Below are 21,364 nucleotides of genomic sequence, written 5' to 3'. Positions count from 1 at the left end.
CAAAATGGCTCAGGGCATGTGATAAGGCCCTAAGTCCATAACATTTTATTAACTGAAGCAAAGGACAAGTTGGGTCCCTGGTTTTAATCTCTCCACCTACATATATATATATGCCAAGTGGACTACTTCTTCACTACTGACAGTGGGTCAGTGTAGATCACTGTACATAAGGCAGCAGGCTACGTAGACTATCCAGGAAAGGTTGTGAGACCTGAGCAAGTTTATCTTTTGACAAAGAGAGCAGTTGAGGGGGAAATCTGGAAATATTCTATTGCTCACATCCATCATCTGAAGTCTTAAGTGATCACTTCATTTTGCCTAATGGCAGGGCAAGCCCTCTTAATAAAGCAGGATTCCTGACCATACTGAACATACAGTGATAGACAGGGATAAAGATAAAGCTAGAGATGGGGTGGCAACATTTTAGGGAAACCAATAAGCTGCTCTCATCCCTCAGGAGCCCAGTGAATTAATCTACCCTCGAGTGAGCAAATTATAAAAAAAATGCTGCCTGTTCCAGTTAGGCTGTTATGCAACTTATGAAGTGCACCTAAAGGACATTTTGATCCTAGGTAATCTAACACGAAACAAGCTCTGCAACCAACAATTGGGCACAGTTTCTGTGTTTTCTGATCCATAATTCATGAACTTTCCGCAATCCTCATATCAGGGATTTAAAAAAATAATAATAATTTTAGAACAATGACATCCAGAAATCCCAAATCCCTACAGTCAATTGATTTGTTTGCACAGTCACGGGATGTAGCTTGCCTTTGCTCAGAAGGAAACGTTGGATCCTTCCCAGGGGAGAACTCGCAGTGCCACTCTAAATGCACTGTGTAGTAGTTCTGTCTGTTTCGTTAAATTTGTTTTCTGGAAAGAAATAAAAAGGAAGATTTTGAGAAGGGGACATTGGAAGTTAGACAGATAATAGTACCCATTCCACTGGCTCAAATTCAGTGTTTGAGGCAAGAGAATTGTAGAATAGAAGTTGCTGAAAAGTTAAGATAATAATAATAATAATAATAATAATAATAATAATAATACTTTATTTATATTCTATCTCCCCTAGGGGACTCAGGGCGGTTTCCACAGACAAACATGAAACATACAGAGTGGTCATTAAGATATAAACATAACCTGTTAACAAAATCCTATGCATTAAAAACAAACCAATTTCATAAACCATTGTGCAAACACCCCACTTATATGTGGGCCAGGACAGGTTGAAAGGGCTGATCAGGGTTCCTATGGAAGTAATGAAGGTCAAAGGAATGAGTAAAGTGCCAGGAGTGGACCTGATTTCTAGCCAGGTTAGAGCCTGGGGTTACTTTTTACAGGGCCTTCTGGCAATTTTGAAGAGGAAGGTGTGGAGGAGGAACGAGTGGGAATGGACAAGGTGCTGGTTGGGCCTTAGCTAGAGGCCAGGGGCATCGGGCCTGAGACTAGTCCTTATCAAAGGACTGATAAAACCATCAGGTCTTCAAGTCCTTCTGAAAAGAGATGGGACCAGTCTTAGTTCCCTAGGGAGGGCATTCCAGAGGCGAGGGGCCACCACCAAGAAAGCCCTCTCCCTCATCCCCACCAACCATGCTTGAGACGGTGGTGGGAGTGAGAGGAGGGCATCCCCAGTAGAGCTTATATTTTGTTTGTTAATCTTATGGTTATGTTATTTTTACTCTGTATGTTTTGTGATGTTACTTGGGAACCGCTCTTGAGTCCCCTCGGGGAGATGGAGCAGTATATAAATAAAGTTTTATTATTATTTTAATATTATTATTATCTTAGATTTCATGCTGGTTCATAGGGAGAGATGAGATCGCGGAGATAGGCGGGGCCTGAACCATATAGGGCTTTATAGTTCATAACCTGCACCTTGAATTGGGCCCAGCAACTAATCGGCAGCCAGTGAAGCTGTTTTAATAGGGGTGTTGTGCGTGCCCTATAATTAGCTCCAGTTAGGAGCCTGGCTGCTGCCCGTTGTACTAGTTGGAAATGCTGGGCCATCTTCAAAGACAGTCCCATGTATAGTGCATTGCAGTAGTCCAATCTGGATGTAACCAAGGCGTGGATCACCATGGCCAAGTCAGACTTAACAACTTGGTTGCAACTGGCGCACTAGTTTTAACTGTGCAAAGGCCCTCCTGGCCACCACTGTCACCTGAGCATTAAGTGACAGTGCTGAATCCAAGAGAACCCCCAGATGGGTAAATCTGACATAGTAGCCTCAAACGGGGTTGGGTCATGGAAACCCACTGTGTAATGTTAGGCATCATTCGCTCTCAGCCTCAGAGGGATGCAAAGACAACCTCCTATCCTGAAGGAATCCTGAAGAAGTCAGGCATGACTTGAAGGCACACCACAATAACAACAACAATAACCTTGATTGCAGAACTCCCTTCAATTGAGCAGTCAAAACTGTCAAGCCTTTTGCTTTTAGAACCGATTGTTAAAGAATGATTTTTTTATTCGGTTTATAAATTATTATTTTATTGCATATTGCCTTGTGGGCACTATCAGCTCACATATAGAAAATCAGCTCACATATACAAAACGTAGCTGCCATTGCTTTTACACTGTGAACCCTTTGCTTAAGGACTAGGACCTACCAGCTGATACTGAAGCTGTCACCAGCTGAATTGCCACTGTATATGAATGACTGCAGACTCCTTCTCTGTTTTCCCTGAAATATCCTTCCCTGCCCTTCCCCACATGAATGGAGGTCACTTCTTATCCTTAATCCGAGCCTGCAACACCAATCTTTCCCTCTTTAATCTGCTGGAACAGCTGTGCTGTGATTGCATTGTGGATTATAAAATGCCCATTTCCCACAAAAAACAGCTGCTGGCTAGATGGACAGCATTTAATAATAATCACAGAGGAGCTTGAAAGGCCTGGGGTGGGGAAGTTGAGGCAGGGGGGAACTGGGAGAAGGAAGGGAGATAGGCGATGTGTTTACTTATCAGGCACCAGAGCTGGAAGATGGGGAAAAGTGAAGAGTCCCACATTCAATGCAGCATGCAGATTAAACAGAAGCAACTGTAGAAACCTCCAAAAAGGTAATTGGTACTCTTGGTGTTATTTCGGAAAATGATTATAATTCTGTAATTGCAGAAAATGGAAGAATTCTATGTTTGAATGATTTCAAACACAGATTTCAACCATTGCAATGCTGGAAATTTCATTTGCATAGTTCAAAATTCTTATTTGGGAGCAATGCCTTAATTTTAACACCACCACTCCATAACTATACTCTTGGCTGAAGGAAGTGAGGGGTCTCCTTCTTGTCTTCCTATACGTTCATTCTGTCTTTTATTATGCAACCCAGTAAATTGTACTGATTCTGGAATAATGTTCTTGTACAAAAGGATGAAAGAGTAATTTGCAGATAACACTTGGGTGGAATGCTTTATTGCTCTTGCAAGAAACATCAACAAATAGGACATAGTGTCATGTTTGGTTCTCTTGTAAAATCTCTGCCTTCATCCAGAAATGAATTAGAATGATAAAATTATAGAATTGGAAGAGACCACTAAGGCAGTGTTTCTCAATCTGGGGGTCAAGACCCCTGGAGGGGGGTCGCAAGGAGTGTCAGAGGAGTCACCAAAGACCATTAGAAAACATAGTATTTTCTGTTGGTCATGGGGGTTCTGTGTGGAAAGTTTGGCCCAATGAATGCTCTTTGATTGTAGATGAACTCTAAACCCCAGCAACCACAACTCCCAAATTCAAAGTCTATTTTCCCCAAACTCCACCAATGTTCACATTTGAACATATTGAGTATTTGTGCCAAGTTTGATCCAGATCCATCATTGTTTCAGCTCAAAGTGCTCTCTGGGTGTAAGTGAATTACAACTCCAAAATTCAAGGTCAGTGCCCACCAAACCCTTCCAGTATTTTCTGTTGGTCGTGAAAGTTCTGTGTACCAAGTTTGGTTCATTTCCATCGTTGCTGAAATTCAGAATGCTCTTTGATTGTAGATGAACTCTAAATCTCAGCAACTACAACTCCCAAATGACAAAATCAAAGTGTGCATATGCTTATGGCTTTAAAAAAAGTATATCTATATACTAAAAGCAGCCTCTCCCCTTTTGGGATAGAAGGTAGGCTCTCTCCCCCTTTATTTATAATGAATTAAATCTTGAGCACATTTTCTGGAGATATGTTTCTCTGTATCTGAGGGCATTATTTGTTTAAATATTTCATACCCTAGGCATAATTTTTGCAGAAGTGAAAAAGGGCTCTTTTAAAAAGAAAGGAGCCTAAAGGAAGAAAACACTGAAGAGAGAAAAAGGAGGCACAACTGAGTGTGAGAAGCTGGGGAATAAACTAAAAGAGAGCAGTGGCATCTTATGATGCGATCCAAAACAATCCTATTTGAATCATGCTTTTCCAACCTGTGATGCCATAGTGGGCAATTGCTGCAGGTGCAGAGGCCATTCCTTTTCCTTTGAAGATATTCTGGGTATACAGAGACTGTCAAGGAAGGGAGGGAGGAAGCAAGCAAGCAAGCAAAAATTAAAAATCAGGGGTCTTGTTCCAGTTTTGGAAAACAGAAGCCCAGTAATGAGCTCCATTGAATTGAATGGTTAAAGAATTTGGCATATCTGTGCATTCTCATCTGCAGTGACAACTTTTTCTATGAGTGACCAAGAATTAATATTAAAGTAATATCAAGTTGCACATGAAGAAAAAGTTGGGCTGGAGTCACTGTTCTTTTTTCTATGTAGATCTGCAAACTCTGTTTGTAGACCTGTAAAAGTTGAAAATCATTAGCTGTGCATTCAAATAGCAATCTCATCTTTTGCTTGGAAGGAAAAATACTTCTTTAAAAATTCTTAGTGAGTCAAATGTGTTCAGTAAAATCAATGCATATGGTGTTTGACAAAACTTTGGCTTCAAGGAGTTCCCAGTCTTACTTAAGATGACAGAGGAATTGTGAAGGAGACAGACTAGAATTAGGCTGAGATCACATAATGGGAGCATTGTGCTGTTTGTGCCTATTCAGCACCAACATTACTAACAGGAAGAGTCAAACAGATAATACAGGACAGAAACTGTCAATCTCTTAAGAAGAAGAGAATTAGATTGCAGGGAACAGGGCGGGGGGGGGGGAGCGGGAGCGGGGGTTATGCCTGAAACAAGTACAAGCCTTCCATCTTGTGAAATCTCTTTCTTTGTCATGGAACATAGTCTTTTAGGGCCTAACCACCATAGGTGGTTCCTGTGGTATTTTGAAACATTCCATGATTGCATCTTCTGACTTAGGGCTACACAACTGCTTCATTGTTTCCACCATCATCCATGAATATTGCTCTCTTTGTTTATTCTCCCAGCCAAGATGTTTTGGAGGGGGGGGGAGCTTTCTCTGTGTGTATGTGTATACACATGTATATGAGTGTGTACATGCTAGGCCTGTGCAGTCAATGAAAAAAAGTTTCAATGTTTATTACTAAATTAGGATACAGCAAATCATTTCTAAAATGTTTCTAAAATATTATAAGGGCTCCATATTGTAACTATAATGATGTAACGAAAATGTTATTTTTTATTATTATGTAATTGTGCAAGTGGGGAAGTTTCTGGAGCTCCTTTCCCCCCTCATTTTTAGAGCCATGGGGTGTGTTCTACAATTGTAGAACACATTTACCACTGCCCCCCCCCCCCAAAAAAATATCAGAACATTTCAAACATTCCCTGATTTTTGGAATTTTAAAAAAAGTTTTTATGAGCAACATTTTTTTAAAAAAACTGCTAAAGCTATCTCCTTGAATTTTGATTTTCAGTGATACAATATAACCAGGGCATCATTGCTACAAGTTTCAGAAAGATTTGCACATTTATTCATTTATAAGAAATTTTAATCAACATAATCTTACCAGTACTATTTCACTGGAAGACCCCAGGGCCCATCTAGTCCAACCCTCTTCTGCCAGGCAGGAAAGGCACAGTCAAACTACCTCCAACATATGCACATCCAGCCTTTGAGATAATGATAATGATAGAAAGCCCACTAGGTAAACTTTGGAGTTACTACCTTTGGAGTTACTACCTGTGGAGTAACTTTGCCTACTCCACAGGGTTGATTCAACTCCCAACAGTCCCCTTTTATCTCGAAATCCCTTTAGATGTGCTACTCACATTTATCTGAATTTGAGCAATGCTGCTTCATGCAATCTATAAACTTGCTTTATTTGAGTTCCGAAACAAAGCAGGAATTCTTGCATTCAAGAAAATAGAAGTAGAAACTCCTTGCAGAATTTGCTGCTCCACAAGACAAGCTCAGAAACAGGGAGGCTGAAACCAGTATGAGCAGGGGCATTCAACGGCAAGGCTTGTATATACCCCTTCTTCCATCTTTGAAACATCACATGTGCCAGCTTGTGTTTGGTCAAGGGGATAGTATATATGTTGCTCTAAAAGACTTGTTTGTATTTTAAATATAAATTTCATTTCACCTCAAAACTGAAGCAAGACATTCCAAGACTTAGAAGGCAAGAGACCTTCCAAGTCTCTTGCCTTCCAAATGCCAAAGTCTCTCTTTCTGGATTACCTCTTATTAGAATCATAGAATCAAAGAGTTGGAAGAGACCTCATGGGCCATCCAGTCCAACCCCCTGCCAAGAAACAGGAATATTGCATTCAAATCACCACTGACAGATGGCCATCCAGCCTCTGTTTAAAAGCTTCCAAAGAAGGAGCCTCCACCACACTCCGGGGCAGAGAGTTCCACTGCTGAAGGGATCTCACAGTCAGGAAGTTTTTCCTCATGTTCAGATGGAATCTCCTTTCCTGTAGTTTGAAGTTCCGCGTCCTAGTCTCCAAGGAAGTAGAAAACAGCTTGCTCCCTCCTCCCTGTGGCTTCCTCTCACATATTATATAGAATACATTGTATTATATACATTGTAGTATACAGTATAATTGTTATACTGTACTCTCTATATTATTTTTGCTAACTATAGTTTCAAATGAGTGAAACATTGAACTTTCTTTAATACTCTTCTTCTAAAAAACTAAAGTCCTCCAAACCTGTAGGTCAAAAGCTTTCCCCAGCTCTGTTTCACATATACGTTTCCTCCTTAACTTGCCCTGGTTCTGAGGGAATCTCTCCCAATTACCATCAGTAGTGAAGGGCAACATGGGAGCATATTTCTGATACCTGCCTATTTCTATCTTGCAGATGGAGCTTCAGAAAATCCTCCCTTGGCGCCGTGCTTTCTTGGCTGTGCTACTGAACTTGCTCGCCCTTAGCCTGTCTACTACAGCCTTACTGGGTAGCTATTGGTGCGTTGGAACCCAGAAGGTTCCCAAACCTTTATGTGGGAAGACAAAGACCACCAAGTGCATTGGTGTCCCCATGCCTCCTGAAGTCTTGGCTGGCAACGTATCATTTCTGCCTCAGGATGTGGTGCACTATAGCTGGGAGACAGGTGATGATCGGTTTGCCTTCCGTTACTTTCACACAGGATTATGGCTTTCATGTGAAGAGAACATAGAAGGCTCAGGTAAGATCTCCAGACAATACTCTCTGTGTGTATCTCAGCCGATAAAATGTCTGATGGTGTCCATGCTATGATTGGCTGAGAATGGACACAACCTGCAAGTACAATTCCCAGAATCTTCTTTTGCAGTTTTTCTTATTTTAAAAAATATTATGTTTAAAACTTAAAATAATTCTTAAACATCATTAGATTGGTAAATTGTTTTGAAACTTGGCAGGCTTGCAGTTGTAAATGGGGTCTACAACTGAGGTAGGTTTCATGCAGATAGGCCTTAAAATGGCAGAGGATTGAGACTTTAAAGTTTCCCATTTTAGCCAGACAACCCATTTTTATGTACAGCCTCTCTATTTGAGCACTCTGACAATTTGTTGTAACCAATGTTTTATCATCTAAGAGAAACACTATATAAAAGGTAATGACAACATGAGGTGCATAGTGACCAAGTGGAATGGCTTCTGAGAAAGGCAATTCTAGTCAAAGTAGTATGGGAGATAATTGCAATTAATCTCAGATAAACAGAGAGGACACCTTGGGCACATCTACACTAGCCATTTAATCTGTGGTAAAACCAGCATAGAGGTTTCACTGTGCAGATGATTTCATTGCAAGTCCTAGAACTGGTTTGGATGCTAGATGGTACCTGCAACACTGCAGAGGCTGGCCTCAAACTGGTTCTAGGCTGACAGTGTCTGTGGCTTGAGAGCTGCAGAAAGTGTGGGGCTTTTTACAATTTCCCCAGCAGAATGTGCCTGTGCAGATCAGCAGGTGCTTAGCAATTCATATTTTCCAGAGTCACTTTCACCATGCAATGTGGTTCATTTTGAAGTGCACAGATGTGCATTAAGAGCTTTATTTAGGAGTATCCCCTGACTTTGCTTATCTTGATTTAAAGGGCTTGAAGCACACTGTAGCATGCATTCAATGTGCCTTGTATGTTTAACTATATGAAATGGTCAGTGTAGATGTGCCCCTTGTTGTTTCAACTTTCCAACTGAGATAATCTGAAGGTTTCAGCCAAGGTCAACAGAATGCTTTCAGGGGACACAAGTAACTTACTAAATCTTAGTAACCTACAAGGTAAACATGAATCAATAGTAAAATCACAAATTTGGAAGGGCATTTGGTACAACCTCTTGCCCTGCAGGAATATACAACATAAAAACATAGAATCATAGAGTGCTTCTCCTTAACAATATGATCCTCTGTGGGGGGAAAGGGATGCTTTCTGCATACAAAATGCTATTTCATACAGATAATATTCTGGTACAGAAATATTTTCTATGCTATAAATGTTGCTGTTCCCCTGCAGAAAAATACTGCTTTCTGCACAAAACAAATGTGCAAATTTGGGACAGAATATGCCTTGCACGATTTTCAAAGACTTTCTCATAAAAAAGAAGAAAATTATTGGATTTACACAGTGCATTCATTAAGAATGAGATTACCAAAGAACTGCATTCCTAGCTAGTCCTGATATTTTCTGGCCACTCCAGATGATAACTAGCATGGGCTTAGCTAACAATAAGAATTAAAGTATATGTTGGAATTCAGTCTCATAAAGGTACTGTTAGGACTGCCTTTTAGAAGTCACTGGATTAGCTATTTGCGTTCTATCTGTATTTGGCAAACTCTGCCAAATGTGAACTCAGAAAGGCTAAAATGGAAGATTTTAGAGGCCATGATCCAAAGAAGAACTTTTTTCAAACTCAGCTTTTTTCTAATGAATTTTATTTTATTTACTCTATATCCCACCTTTCTCTACCCCGAAGGGGACTCAAAGTGGCTTTACATATGGCAACTATTCAATGCCTTTGAACAACAAACAGTTAAAATACATTAAGTTAAAGATTTAACATTTAAAATAAATGCACATTAAAAACATATAAAAATTACAATCACTATTAAAAATCATGCCATTCACAATCATAATCCAGGGCCGTTCCAAAAGTAATTGCACATAATTCCATAGCTATTATTGCCCTTTAGTTAATCTCCAAAGGCTTGATTCCAGAGCCAGGTTTTCACTTTTTTATGAAGACCAGAAGGGAGAGAGCTGCTCTAATATCACTGGGAAGGGAGTTCCACAGCCGAGCCACCACTGAAGAGGTCCTGTCTCTCAACCCCACCAGTCATGCCTGAAAAGAGGGTGGGACCGAGAGCAGGGCCTCTCCAGATGATCTTAATCTCTGAGGTGGTTCATAGGAGGAGATACGTTTGGACAGGTAAGTTGGGCCAGAACCAGTTAGGGCTTTATAGGCTAAAGCCAGGACTTTGAATTGTGCTCGGTAGCAGACTGGCAGCCAGTGGAGCTGACGTAACAGGAGGATTGTATGCTCCCTGTATGCTGCTCCGGTGATCAATGTGGCTGCTGTCCATTGGACCATTTGAAGCTTCCAAACAGTCTTCAAAGGTAACCCCACATAGAGGGCATTGCAGTAATCTATTTGGGGTGTGACCAAAACATGGATCACCATGGAATGATTTCATGTGATGATGTTTTGTTTTGTTTTGTTTTGTTTTGTTTTGTTTGTCAGTATAGGATGGAACCAAAGGCTATGAAGCATTCCTTAGCCTCTGGCACCCATAATGAAATGTCTATAATATATCAAGAAGAGATTGGCTTATACAATCCTACTATGATATAGCAGTAATCTGAAAGCAGTTCCATTGCAATCGACACAATGTATATTCCCCTAATAGGCATAAGATCAAGATATTAGTCAGCAGGGTCAGCTTTATCCAATCACCCATGAAGTAGTGCATAGGGCTGTGCAGTTGTTGCTGAATTGGTAGGAATTCTGAGTGCCAAAGAACTAAATGGAATGATGCATAGGGATTCAGAGAGATTAGTGTTGCAGGCAGAGAGAGAGAGAAAAACCCTGATATTCAAGTAGAGAGGACACACTAACTTTAGCAAACAAACCTGTGTCTTGAGAATATAATCTGCAAAACCAGAAGCCTAAAAGACAACATAATTAAGGAAGTCTTTGGAACAGAGTGGGTACTTGTTTATCAGTGAATAGAAAATCATAAATAAGCTTGGCAGTCATCAACACTGCATATGCTGTATGGCATACCCTCCCATACTTCATAAATTCAAAACAGATGCATGTGACTGAACAACATCAGCATATGACTAATACGGGAAACTTTATTAATGAAGTAAAACCAAGTTATGAGTAGATGTAGCTGCTTGCTTTTGACTGAGTGTACAGAAAAGGGCAAGAGGTTACCATCTCCTCTGCCCCCTGCTGAATCAACTGAATGCATACGGAGTTTGCACTTCAAGGTCTGTTTCTAGCCATGAAGACAACAGGAGGAGAGATGAACAGGGACATTTTAGAATCAAATGAAAAGTGAGATGGTAGGGGATTTATTGGTGCTGTTTCTGACAAATGAGGCAGATTAATTAGAATTTCAACAATAATACATTCAAACATGTATGTGCCTGGGTTGTTGTAGGTTTTTTGGGCTGTATGGCCATGTTCCAGAAGCATTTTGCCTGAATCTATGGCAGGCATCCTCAGTGGTTGAGGGATCTGTTGGAAACTAGGAAAATTGGGTTTATATAACTGTGGAATGTCCAGGGTGGGAGAAAGAGCTTTTGTCTGTTTGAGGTAGGTGTAATTGGCCACCTTGATTAGCAATGAATAGCCTAGCAATTTCAAGGTCTGGCTTCTTACTGCCTGGGGGAATCTTTTGTTGGGAGGTAATTTATGTGTCTGTCTTGCATATTCTTTCTTTCTTTATTTCTTTCAGATGACAAGTGTCGCAGTTTCATTGAACTTTCCCCTCCAGCAGAAAGAGGTAAAAGTTAGAGCTTGTGTTTGACTTGCTTTAGGAATGAGCACAATTTTCCAGCAAAACCACACCATGTATAAAGTACTGTGGGCTGCTGTAGAAGGGCATGGAAATGAAGAACAAAATGGCACCCCTCTCACTCTATGTCCAGGAGCTGAAAACATATGTGAAGGAGGTTTGGGATTGTGGGTGTTGTATGTTTGTCCCCAGAGGCAACCTCCTTCCTTTGCCTAATGATGGTGAGCTGGCTCTGTGCTGTACTGTTCTCTTTCATGGTACATGTTTGTATTATAGTTGATTGGTTGATTTCATCTGGGAAAAAGAATTCCAATTTCCTTCCCCACACAAATCATGCTGATGGAAGTATATTTTGTAATTGGGGTTATTAAAATTCCCAGACCAGTTTCCAAGGCCAGGTAAATACTGAGCAATTTCTATTAGCAGGACACAGCATATCTTATGGGAGACTGATAAAAACCTTTTGGGATACCAAAATGATGGTTAACCTGAATTTAAAAGCTTCTCCTTAACAGTCACTTAACATTGCTCGGGGGGGGGGGGGGGGGGATATGGGAATGTTCACTATGAACTAGAACAGGCCTGCTTTCTTTCATATAAACACAACATTCCACAGCTGAAAAGTGAGATACACGTGGCCAAGTGGGACAACAGAGGATTACTTGGAACATTTCCTGCCAGATTGGGACAGTTGTATGGTGTGCATTGTGTGTTTCATGAAGGGAAAAACAGCATAGCACTCACATTTGGCAGACAACTTGGGGCCTCACTATTAAGCATCCTGGTTTTGCTGCCCTCAGGGCTGCCAAATCTGAGGATACTGCTGGGCATCTGTCAGACACATGTATGCCATTTCAGCAAGTCTACAGTAATTTAATTTCTCACCTCTTGTTTAGTGAGAATAGGAAGAAGATAAGAGATTTCTGTTCTGTGTTGTAACTTTGACTGATTTGTGCAACAGGCATCCTTTGGCTGTCTCTTGGATCAGAGATAGTGTACATATGCTTACTGGTGATTAGCTTCATCCTTCTGCTTCTGGACATGTTATACACTGGAAACCCAGTTTGTGGAATGAAACTCAACGCCTTTGCTGCCGTCTCCTCTGTATTGTCAGGTAAGAGCTTTGGATGCATTGAATGACCATGGGTCCTATGCCACTTAACAGACATTAACTTCAAGGGATGCCCAGGGGTTTCCTTACCTGAAGGGCTTTCCAGGCCCTTCAAGTAAGGAAAGAACTATAAGAAGCTGACCTATGTCCATAGGTCACCTTGTTACAGTTTTCTTAAGTACTGAGACGCATTTCAAGTTTGGTAATTAATTTCTGGAGCCTAAATACCTAAAGACACCAGATCATGTCTGGCCTTGGAAACTAAGCCAGTTCAGCTCTGATTAATACTTGAGAATGAGAGATCAACAATGAATGCCAAGAGCTTTAGGTTATATTTAAGAAGAATCAACCGGCAAAACTATCTCTGAGTAATTTGATTAAGCAAAACCTTATGAAATCCATGGAGTTGCCATAAGTCAACAGGTGACTGAATTCAGCTATGTTTCCTTTATCTCAGCCATATTGTTTTTATGATGTTGTTATGACTGTGTTTGTTTTATTATTTTATTCATTGATTTTAATTGTGTCTCTGTTTTTATCTGTAATTTTTGGGCTTGTCCCTTTGTAAGCTGCCCTAAGTCCCCTTGGGGGAGATGGTTGGTGGGGTTTAAAAATAAAGTTATTATTATTATTATTATTATTATTATTATTTAAGACAAATACACTCACAATTAATTCCTAAGTTTGCAATAATACATACAATTAGCATATGATTTTTAAGGCAACCATGATAGAAAAAAGCAAAACAATGCAAAGAAAACAAAAGAGAGGAAATAGGAAATATGACAAGAGAACCAAGGGGAAACTAGAATGACCCAGTGAGCTTCAAGTCACAAAAGCATTTCACAAATCTTCAAAGCTGGAAAAGACTTCCACAAGAAGAGGGAGCAGGGAAGGAGAAATATGCAATGTCTCTCCCTTCTAACCTGTGGCTTGGAGTAGATGACATTTCCCCCCTTTGCTCTCATTGTAGGCCTCCTTGGGATGGTGGCTCACATGATGTACAGTCAAGTTTTCCAGGCAACTGTTAACCTGGGACCGGAAGACTGGAGACCACATTCGTGGGACTATGGATGGGCTTTCTAGTATGCGCTATATTTCTTTATGAAAATATGTTTATAGTATTGCTCTTAAAATGCTGACCTTGGGCTTAGGAAATGTTGTTTTTGGAGTACAACTCCCCAACCCAGGCCCTGTACCTAAGTGATCCATTAGCTAGAGGTGGTAGGGTTCATCACAGATTCAAGTCACTTGGTTTTATGAGGATTATGCCTCCTCCCTTTCCATGTGCCAATTGGACTGACAGTTGAGTTTTACTTCAGCACTGACACACAGCCCTCTTCTCCTCCAAGAGCATCTACTGCCTAAAGCCTTACTGTGCCCAGTGTTAAGGCCAGCCTTAACAGAAATCAAACATGGGACTTTGAATATATAATCTACCACCCATAATTACAATTTTCTTTCTCAAAGTGAGATCACAGTGACAGAGCATTTTACATTCACAACATCCCCGTATATATATTCTCAGGTCAATATATTCGAGTGTATCTGTGTGGGTGTACCTTTTTAAAACTGCATTTCACAAAATCCCCAATACAGTGATGGATAGGGATTTTAGAATCCTATAAATCCTTGCATACTGAACTTGCTTCACATCTAGAGACAATGCTTATATTTGTAAATCTCCCCTTGGTCACCTGAATTCAAGAAACCTCATTTACAAGTCTTGTTGTATGACTTCATGCCCCTCTAGAATACCCTTCTTTGCTTACAAGTCTTCAATTTAAAGATGCTGGCCTACAGTGCTCCTGTGTTTACTGTCATTCTCCTGGTGACTCATCCTTGTCCTTTATGATCCTGTTAGGGACAAAAACCCTGAGGCTTTCCATTTGATTCTGTATCTATGCACTTCAGGGCTAGCAGCCAGGACTGGCAATTTGCTTAATGCCTTGGGGTCATGGTTAATTTGTGGATTTACTTGCATGGTTTGTTTTGCATTATTTTCTCAAAGCTGGAAGATGGTTAAATAGCAGCTGAAAATTAGGGATACACAAAACTCGTACACCGAGGTAGAATTTGCTACAATGGTAGCATTTTATATTTCCATGGGAAATTTTTCTTATGCTCTGGGTTTGTATTGGTTTCATTTGTACCACATGCTACCTTTCTCCCAGCACTTAATGGGATTCAACCCCCAGGCTTCTTATACATACATATAAGTAAAGTTTTTTTTTTGTCCTATTTCTTGTCCACAAAGACTCCAGGAATGGAATTCATATAGTTTTGAAATATGGACCCAGCCTGCCAACTTGGAGACTTGAAACACATGGCATGAAAACAGAAAGGGATGGTGAAGGAGAATATGTGATATTTTTTATAGCAGAACTAGTATAATATTTCTGCACCCTAATAATAATAATAATAATAATAATAATAATAATAATAACTTTATTTTTGTACCCCGCCTCCATCTCCCCAAAGGGACTCAGGGTGGCTTACATGGGGTCAAGCCCGATCAAGACAGTTAAAATGTAACACATTAAAATATGTAACAACAGTGTAAAACAAAGTAAAACTACAACATTGTAACAATATAAAAGAGGCATTAAAATCCAAAACCAATAACAAAAGTCAGTTTATCATGGGTGGGTGGACTGGTGCAATAATAACTTAAAGAATAGGGCTAAATAGTAAAGTGCATGGATCATATGGCAGCAGTAAAGATAGGCGGAATAGTAAAGTGCGAGGACCAGACTTAGGGTCCTAGCTGGAGCCAGCTATCTAAGCAATTGACTACTCAACAGCACAGTGGAACATCCATGTCTTTAACTCTTTACAGAAAGTAGACAGTGAGGGTGCTAGCCTAATCTTCCTGGGGAGGGAGTGCTTTAGCATGTTCGAATGATGCTAATGATAACAGCTAAGGCAAGAGCCAAAAGAAGAAGTGCATTTGGCTGATGAGATAGTCAAGTTAATTAGGATGGTTTTTCTTGTGTGCCTTCAAGTCCTTTTAGACCAGGGTTCCTCAAACTAAGGCTTGGGGGCCGGATATGGCCCTCAAAGGTCATTTACCCAGCCCTTGCTCAGGGTCAACGTAAGTCTGAAATGCCTTAAAAGCACACAACGACAACAACAACCCTATTTCATCAGCCAAAAGCAGCCCCACACATCCCATTGAAATACTAATAAGTTTATATTTGTTAAAATTGTTATTCATTTTAATAATAATAATAATAATAAACTTTATTTATACCCCGCCACCATCTCCCTGATGGGGACTAGGAGCCGGTTACATGGGGCCAAGCCTGAACAACATATTTTAATTATTGTTTTTTGCACTACAAATAAGATATGTGCAGTGTCCATAGGAATTCATTCATGTTTTCTTCAAATTATAATCCAGCCCTCCAACAGTTTGAGGGACTGTGACCTGGCCCTCTGTTTAAAATGTTTGAGGACCCCTGTTTTTGACTTAGGGTGACCCTAAGTCTAAAGTTTATGGTGAGGGTGTGTAAATGACCTTGGAGGGCTGCATCCGGCCCTTGGGCCTTAGTTTGGGGACCCCTGCTCTATATATTTATTGATGTCAGTACAGTTACATAAACATTTCCAATCAAGTGACTGAGAGCTGTACACACCCTTTACCCCTCTCCTAACAATTGTGTCTGTTACACTGAGTTAAATAATAATGACTGGCCCTAAATCACCCAGTGAATTTCACAGTTAAGAAGGGATTTGAATGTAGTCCCAAATAAACAGAAGATGGGTTCATGGACCAGTTTCTACACCGGATCTCTCTCCAGATTGCATTGGCTGCTAAGAGAGGAAAACACACATACAACACACTTGCACACTAACCCAGAAGTGGTTGTTTGTGAAAAAAAAGTATTACTTATTTTGCAAAGTGTGAAAAAAAGGTATTATTTATGCTAAAGAGTGTGGATCTAAAATACGAATTCCCCTGCTTGCAAGTTTCTGGGAGAGGTAATTCGTCTTTATTTTTGGCCATTAAAATGGCAGTCTAGCAAAAGAAATGGAGTGGGGGCACAACATGAGTTGGGAAAAGGGCTGCACACAGTCCTAGGGCTGCACTTTGCCTCCTCTATTCCACCCCTCATGTCACACTGCCTCTTTCATCCTCCCAAAATGTGCTGTAAAGGTGGGAAACATTTCATATTTGGACAGACAGTGAGAAATTCCATCTCCATTGCTAGAAGTGAGGAGACACTTCTCTCACTCTTATTCTCCATGCCTTTCTTTTTCAGCATGGCCTGGGCTTCCTTTACTTGTTGCATGGCTTCTGCAGTTACAACCCTGAACTCATATACCAAGACAGTGCTGGCGTTCAAGCGCAACCTTGAGAAAGCCTGTGAAGGGACCTTCCCAACAGACCAGTCTCAACCCCGCCAGTGCTTCATGCCACCTCAATACCAACACCACAGAGAACAAAGTAGTAGCTTCTACCAGCAGCGAGAAAAATCTCTCCACTCTATTTCTGAGGGTGTTGATTTTTACTCCGAACTGCAGCAGAAGGTGCTACAGAGGGAACCTGACTTGGAGCTGAATGAGGTCCTTGCAAAGTCAGTTCAAGAAGATCCATGTTAGGACTGACAGGAAAAGCCCACCAGGACAGTGGAAAAGAAACAGATTTCTAAATCAAAAAAATTGCGACCCATGAAGTCCTGGCTTTTTCTGTTTACTCAGCCAGAGAATTGGAGTTGGCAGAAGTCATCCAGTCACTTCCATTGTTATATATGGTCATAAGAACACAGGAAATTGCTTTATTCTTTGTAAATAACAAAATGCCCAGGATTCGTGACATTTACTGAGAATTCATCTAACTTCACCCTATACTTCATTCAAGTGGGCAAAGCACATGAAAATTGAAAGCTCTAGGTGACATCAACGTGTGTGCTCCTGGTTTGTTGTTGCCAAGGGAGGACAGGTTTCTTACCTGTAATTGTTTTGTTTTTTTTAGTGCTTGTCTGTGAACTCACACATTTGGTTCACCAGAGAAGTGCATCATTCAGATCTTTCTAGAGATATTACACAAGTGCTTTTGGTGGTTTCTGTCCCCTCACCTGCATGTCATACTAGTGCACTTCCTGTCTAAAACCTTCAGTTCCATAGCCACAAAAGCAAAAGCCAAAGATATAAGGAGAAGACAGGACAGGTTGAGAGGATGGAGGTGATACTGTGTGACTTAATAGATGATCACTTGAAGAATTAGTCACAGGAAATCAACTTGTCCTTCTTTTCCACGAAACACACAGCTACTCACTATAGAGGTAGGAATATCATGTCACACAGAAAAAGAGACCTGCCTCCCATATACAATCAATATCTGGGACCTTAAGCCCAGTTTATAATGAGATATAGTGAATCTAGACCAGATAGCAGCTCTATAGATGTCACATGGAGGAACCCCTTCCAGAAATGCAGTATATGCAGTAACAGCTTGGGTTGAGCAGCTTCTTCCTTGGGCAGGTGGCTATTTGTTTGCTAGATCATAAGCCAGATGAATACTTCCAGCAACTCAACTGCAAAGGAGTTGTGTAGAAACAGGCAACCCCTTCTTTGTAGATGAGTAACATAGGAAGACTCTTTGGGACTGACAAATTGAAGAAGTACAATCAGTGTAAAAAACCAATGTTCTGCTTCCATCTAGGCAATGTACAGAACTCACCAAGCCAGCAGTAGGATTCTGAAAGAATAATGCCCTGACTTGGATAGTAGGCAGATACAGCTTTTCGCAAAATTGAAGTATCTGGTCTCATGATTACATTATCTTATGGAAGCAAATATAAGGTTGGTTCATCCTCTGAGAATGGCTCATTTGGTAGAGATAACTGCCACTAGAAAGACTGTTTTCCAGGTAAGCAATCTTAGGCCATGGATTCCAGGAATTTCCTGGACTGTCAAGAAAAAAACCAGTTCTAAGCTCCAGTGGGTGCCTGGGCCTAGCTCAAAAGGACAAATTTTTATAACCTTTCAAGAATGTCTTGACCAGTGGATTCAAGAAGTGGGAGGATTTGTCAAGGGATTGAAAACATAGCTCCCATGATAAAGGAAAAGGACAAACCTCTGAACAAGAAGACCAAAAAGTCCAAAGCATGGGCAATAGCCACTTCATTTGGAGAGACCTCTTTAAGAACAAGGAATTCGGGACACTTTTGCCATTTGTAATGTATGAGCACTGAGTTGATGTCTTCTGAGCTGCAGCAATAACTGATTCAGGCCCCTTCCAAACTGCCCCTATATCCCAGGTTCTGATTCTAGATTAACTTCTTATTCCAGATTATCTGGGAGATTCATATAATCCAGTTTAAATTAGTTAATCTGGGATCAGATCCTCGAATACAAGGCAGTGTAGATGGGGCCTTAGACAAAGGAATCAGAGAAAGATCTTCCAAGTCTTGGGCTTAATTGTTGAAGATCTGGATGCCCACTGCTGTTGTGGATAGTTAATAGATCTGGATGCAGTGGAAGCTTATGATACTGACTTCTGGAAAGATGCTGAAACGAAACTGCCTGGGCAACCACACAGGATATATCTGGACTTGTCCTGTTGAATCTTTGTTATTATTGCCATGAGAGCCCATCTCTGTGGGTTCATGAACAGAAGATTTCGCATTGCTTGTTCTGAAGTTACACAAACAGGTTGATGGTCAGTGCAGCCCAATTCTGAAACAGCCCAATTTCAGTCATGACAGCACACAAGTGCTCAGCTCAAAGCATCTGTTAGAGCATCTGCTCTCCTGAAAAGTGGATGAAGGTCACATAGGATGCACCAATCCCACAACTTTATTGCAAGGTGGGGGAATCTAATCAGACACCTCCGTGTGTGTTCAGGTAGAGGATCACAGTGGTGTTGTCTGAAACTATTTGAAAAACTTTGTCATAGAAATTGCTTAAAAGATTGAAAGATTTTTAGAACATCCAAGAGCTTGAGGACATTGATGCAGAGGGCTCTTTCATCTTGTGACCAATAACTCCTAACCACGAGACCTGCGGAATGAGTCCCCATGCTTTGGAGAATGCAACAGAAGTGACCATTACCAAGGCCTAGGGAAATGAACAGAGCTACTGCCAACATGCATTTGTGTGAGCCACACTGCATCTGATTTATGTGAGTTAAAGACTATGCAGAATCCAGAATTTCTAGCCCAGCAAGATGCTCTGATTTATTCTCGTTTTATGACCCTGGTATGTTGGAAACAACAAACCAGGAGTTCAGGTTCAACTATCACACAAATCATTTTCTGTGATATTTATTTAGACATTTTGTGTGAAGTAGGAGTGAAAATGCTGTGTGTGCCAGTAAACCAAGAGAAGCCAAGCACTCTGGTTTTCTGCAAATACAGCCACTGAATCAGATCACTGTGCTATTTAATTCAATATTGTATATACAGACTGATAGCATCTCAAAAGCTTTCCTCCTATTATAAATAGAGGCGGGGTAGCCCATAATTATTCAATTTGATAGGTTTAACCTTCCATCTCCCCATCATATGCCATGGTCCCAACCTTATCCAGAGCTAGCTATTTAATTTAAACTTATATATACTATATCAGACAACAAGGGCTAAAAGTATTTGGTTTGACCCGCTAAACAGCTCTAACAAATCCCCACTGCATCGCAGAAATGGTAGATATTAAAAAGCATAGAACAGAGTGAAGTCACTTCACATGATGCAAAGATTATAATGTGCATAGGAGGTGAATTGATCAGAGTTGCTATTGGGTTTTCTTCATCAGAGAAATATATTAGATGGGAGGGAAGAAAGATGCCAAAATGGAATTAAATAGGCATTCCTGCTTCCGATTCGGAAATGTTCACTTTGACTACTTTGATTTGTTCAAACATCAATGGGACCTGAATAAAGCATACACACATTTAATAAAAGACTGAGGCTTGTGAATGAGTTTGTATGCTCTGCTGAATGGATCTTGATTTATCTTATAGTTTCATAGGTTTTCTGAGATCTAGAGTTTGACACTGAGAAGAAAATGTAAAGCAATCGTATACTTATTGCAGGGCCCTTTCACACTGTGCAATTATAGCACCATGATTCCACTTTTAACTGGCATGGCAATACCCTATGGAATCCTAGTATTTGCAGTTTAGGAACAGGGCATTTGAATTTCAGCCTGGATGGTGTAGTGCCTCTCCAAATACTGGGATTTAATAGTATGCATTAATCTAAAATGTCCAGTTAAGAAAAGGTTTCCCCATGACATTAAGTCTAGTCATGTCCGACTCTGGGGGGTGATCAACTCCATTTCTAAGCTGAAGAGCCGACATTGTCCATAGACACCGCCAACATCATGTGGCCAGTATGACTGTATGGAGCACTATTACCTTCCTGTCAGAGTGGTACCTATTGATCTACTCACAAGTGCATGTTTTTCAACTGCTAGATTGGCAGAAGCTAGAGCTAACAGCGAGAGCTCACTCTGCTCCCTGGATTTGAACCACTGGCCTTTCGGTCAGCAAGTTCAGCAGTTTAACCCGCTGCACCACTGGGGCCTCCATCCATTTAAACTTAGAATAAATACACAGAGCAGTTCCCCACTAAACCAAAGGGTGTAGGGGAGGTCTACTCTGTGTGATTCCCATTCATTCACTAGATCATATCTCAGTTTCCCCCCTTAAAGATATTCTGATATAATTCTGTTCTGGTGGTGTCCATGTGAAGGTGTTGTATGCCACTGCCAGAAAATTGGCTCCCCCATTGCCAGCCCTGTCCCCAGCCACTTTCCACTGAATTGGAGGCCAAACCCCTCACAATGGAAATTCCAGATCATGCAGAACTGCATCATTTCTACTCTTGCTTTACAACTTCAAGACTGCATGGGATATCAATTTTCCTCTCTTCTTGTCCAAAATATCTCTCACAATTTGCTTGGATGAGCTAGAAAAAAATGAGTC

The 21,364-nt window shown here is 40.7% G+C and overlaps 1 protein-coding gene across 1 annotated transcript; it reads left to right on the top strand.

The window, feature by feature from the left end:
* The first annotated feature begins 2,789 nt into the window (after positions 1-2,789).
* GSG1 (germ cell associated 1) lies at positions 2,790-20,338 on the top strand. The gene is made up of 6 exons (XM_060777193.2): positions 2,790-3,059; positions 7,181-7,505; positions 11,262-11,309; positions 12,283-12,435; positions 13,406-13,517; positions 16,698-20,338. Exons 2-6 carry the CDS (start codon positions 7,181-7,183, stop codon positions 17,035-17,037), a joined length of 978 nt encoding a protein of 325 aa, XP_060633176.2. The 5' UTR covers positions 2,790-3,059; the 3' UTR covers positions 17,038-20,338.
* Positions 20,339-21,364: the final 1,026 nt, after the last annotated feature.

This window comes from Anolis sagrei, chromosome 5 (assembly GCF_037176765.1).
Source record: "Anolis sagrei isolate rAnoSag1 chromosome 5, rAnoSag1.mat, whole genome shotgun sequence".
Taxonomy (NCBI): Eukaryota; Metazoa; Chordata; class Lepidosauria; order Squamata; family Dactyloidae; genus Anolis; species Anolis sagrei.
The sequence above is the reverse complement of the archived record's forward strand: the minus strand, read 5'-3'. Positions and strand labels throughout refer to the sequence as shown.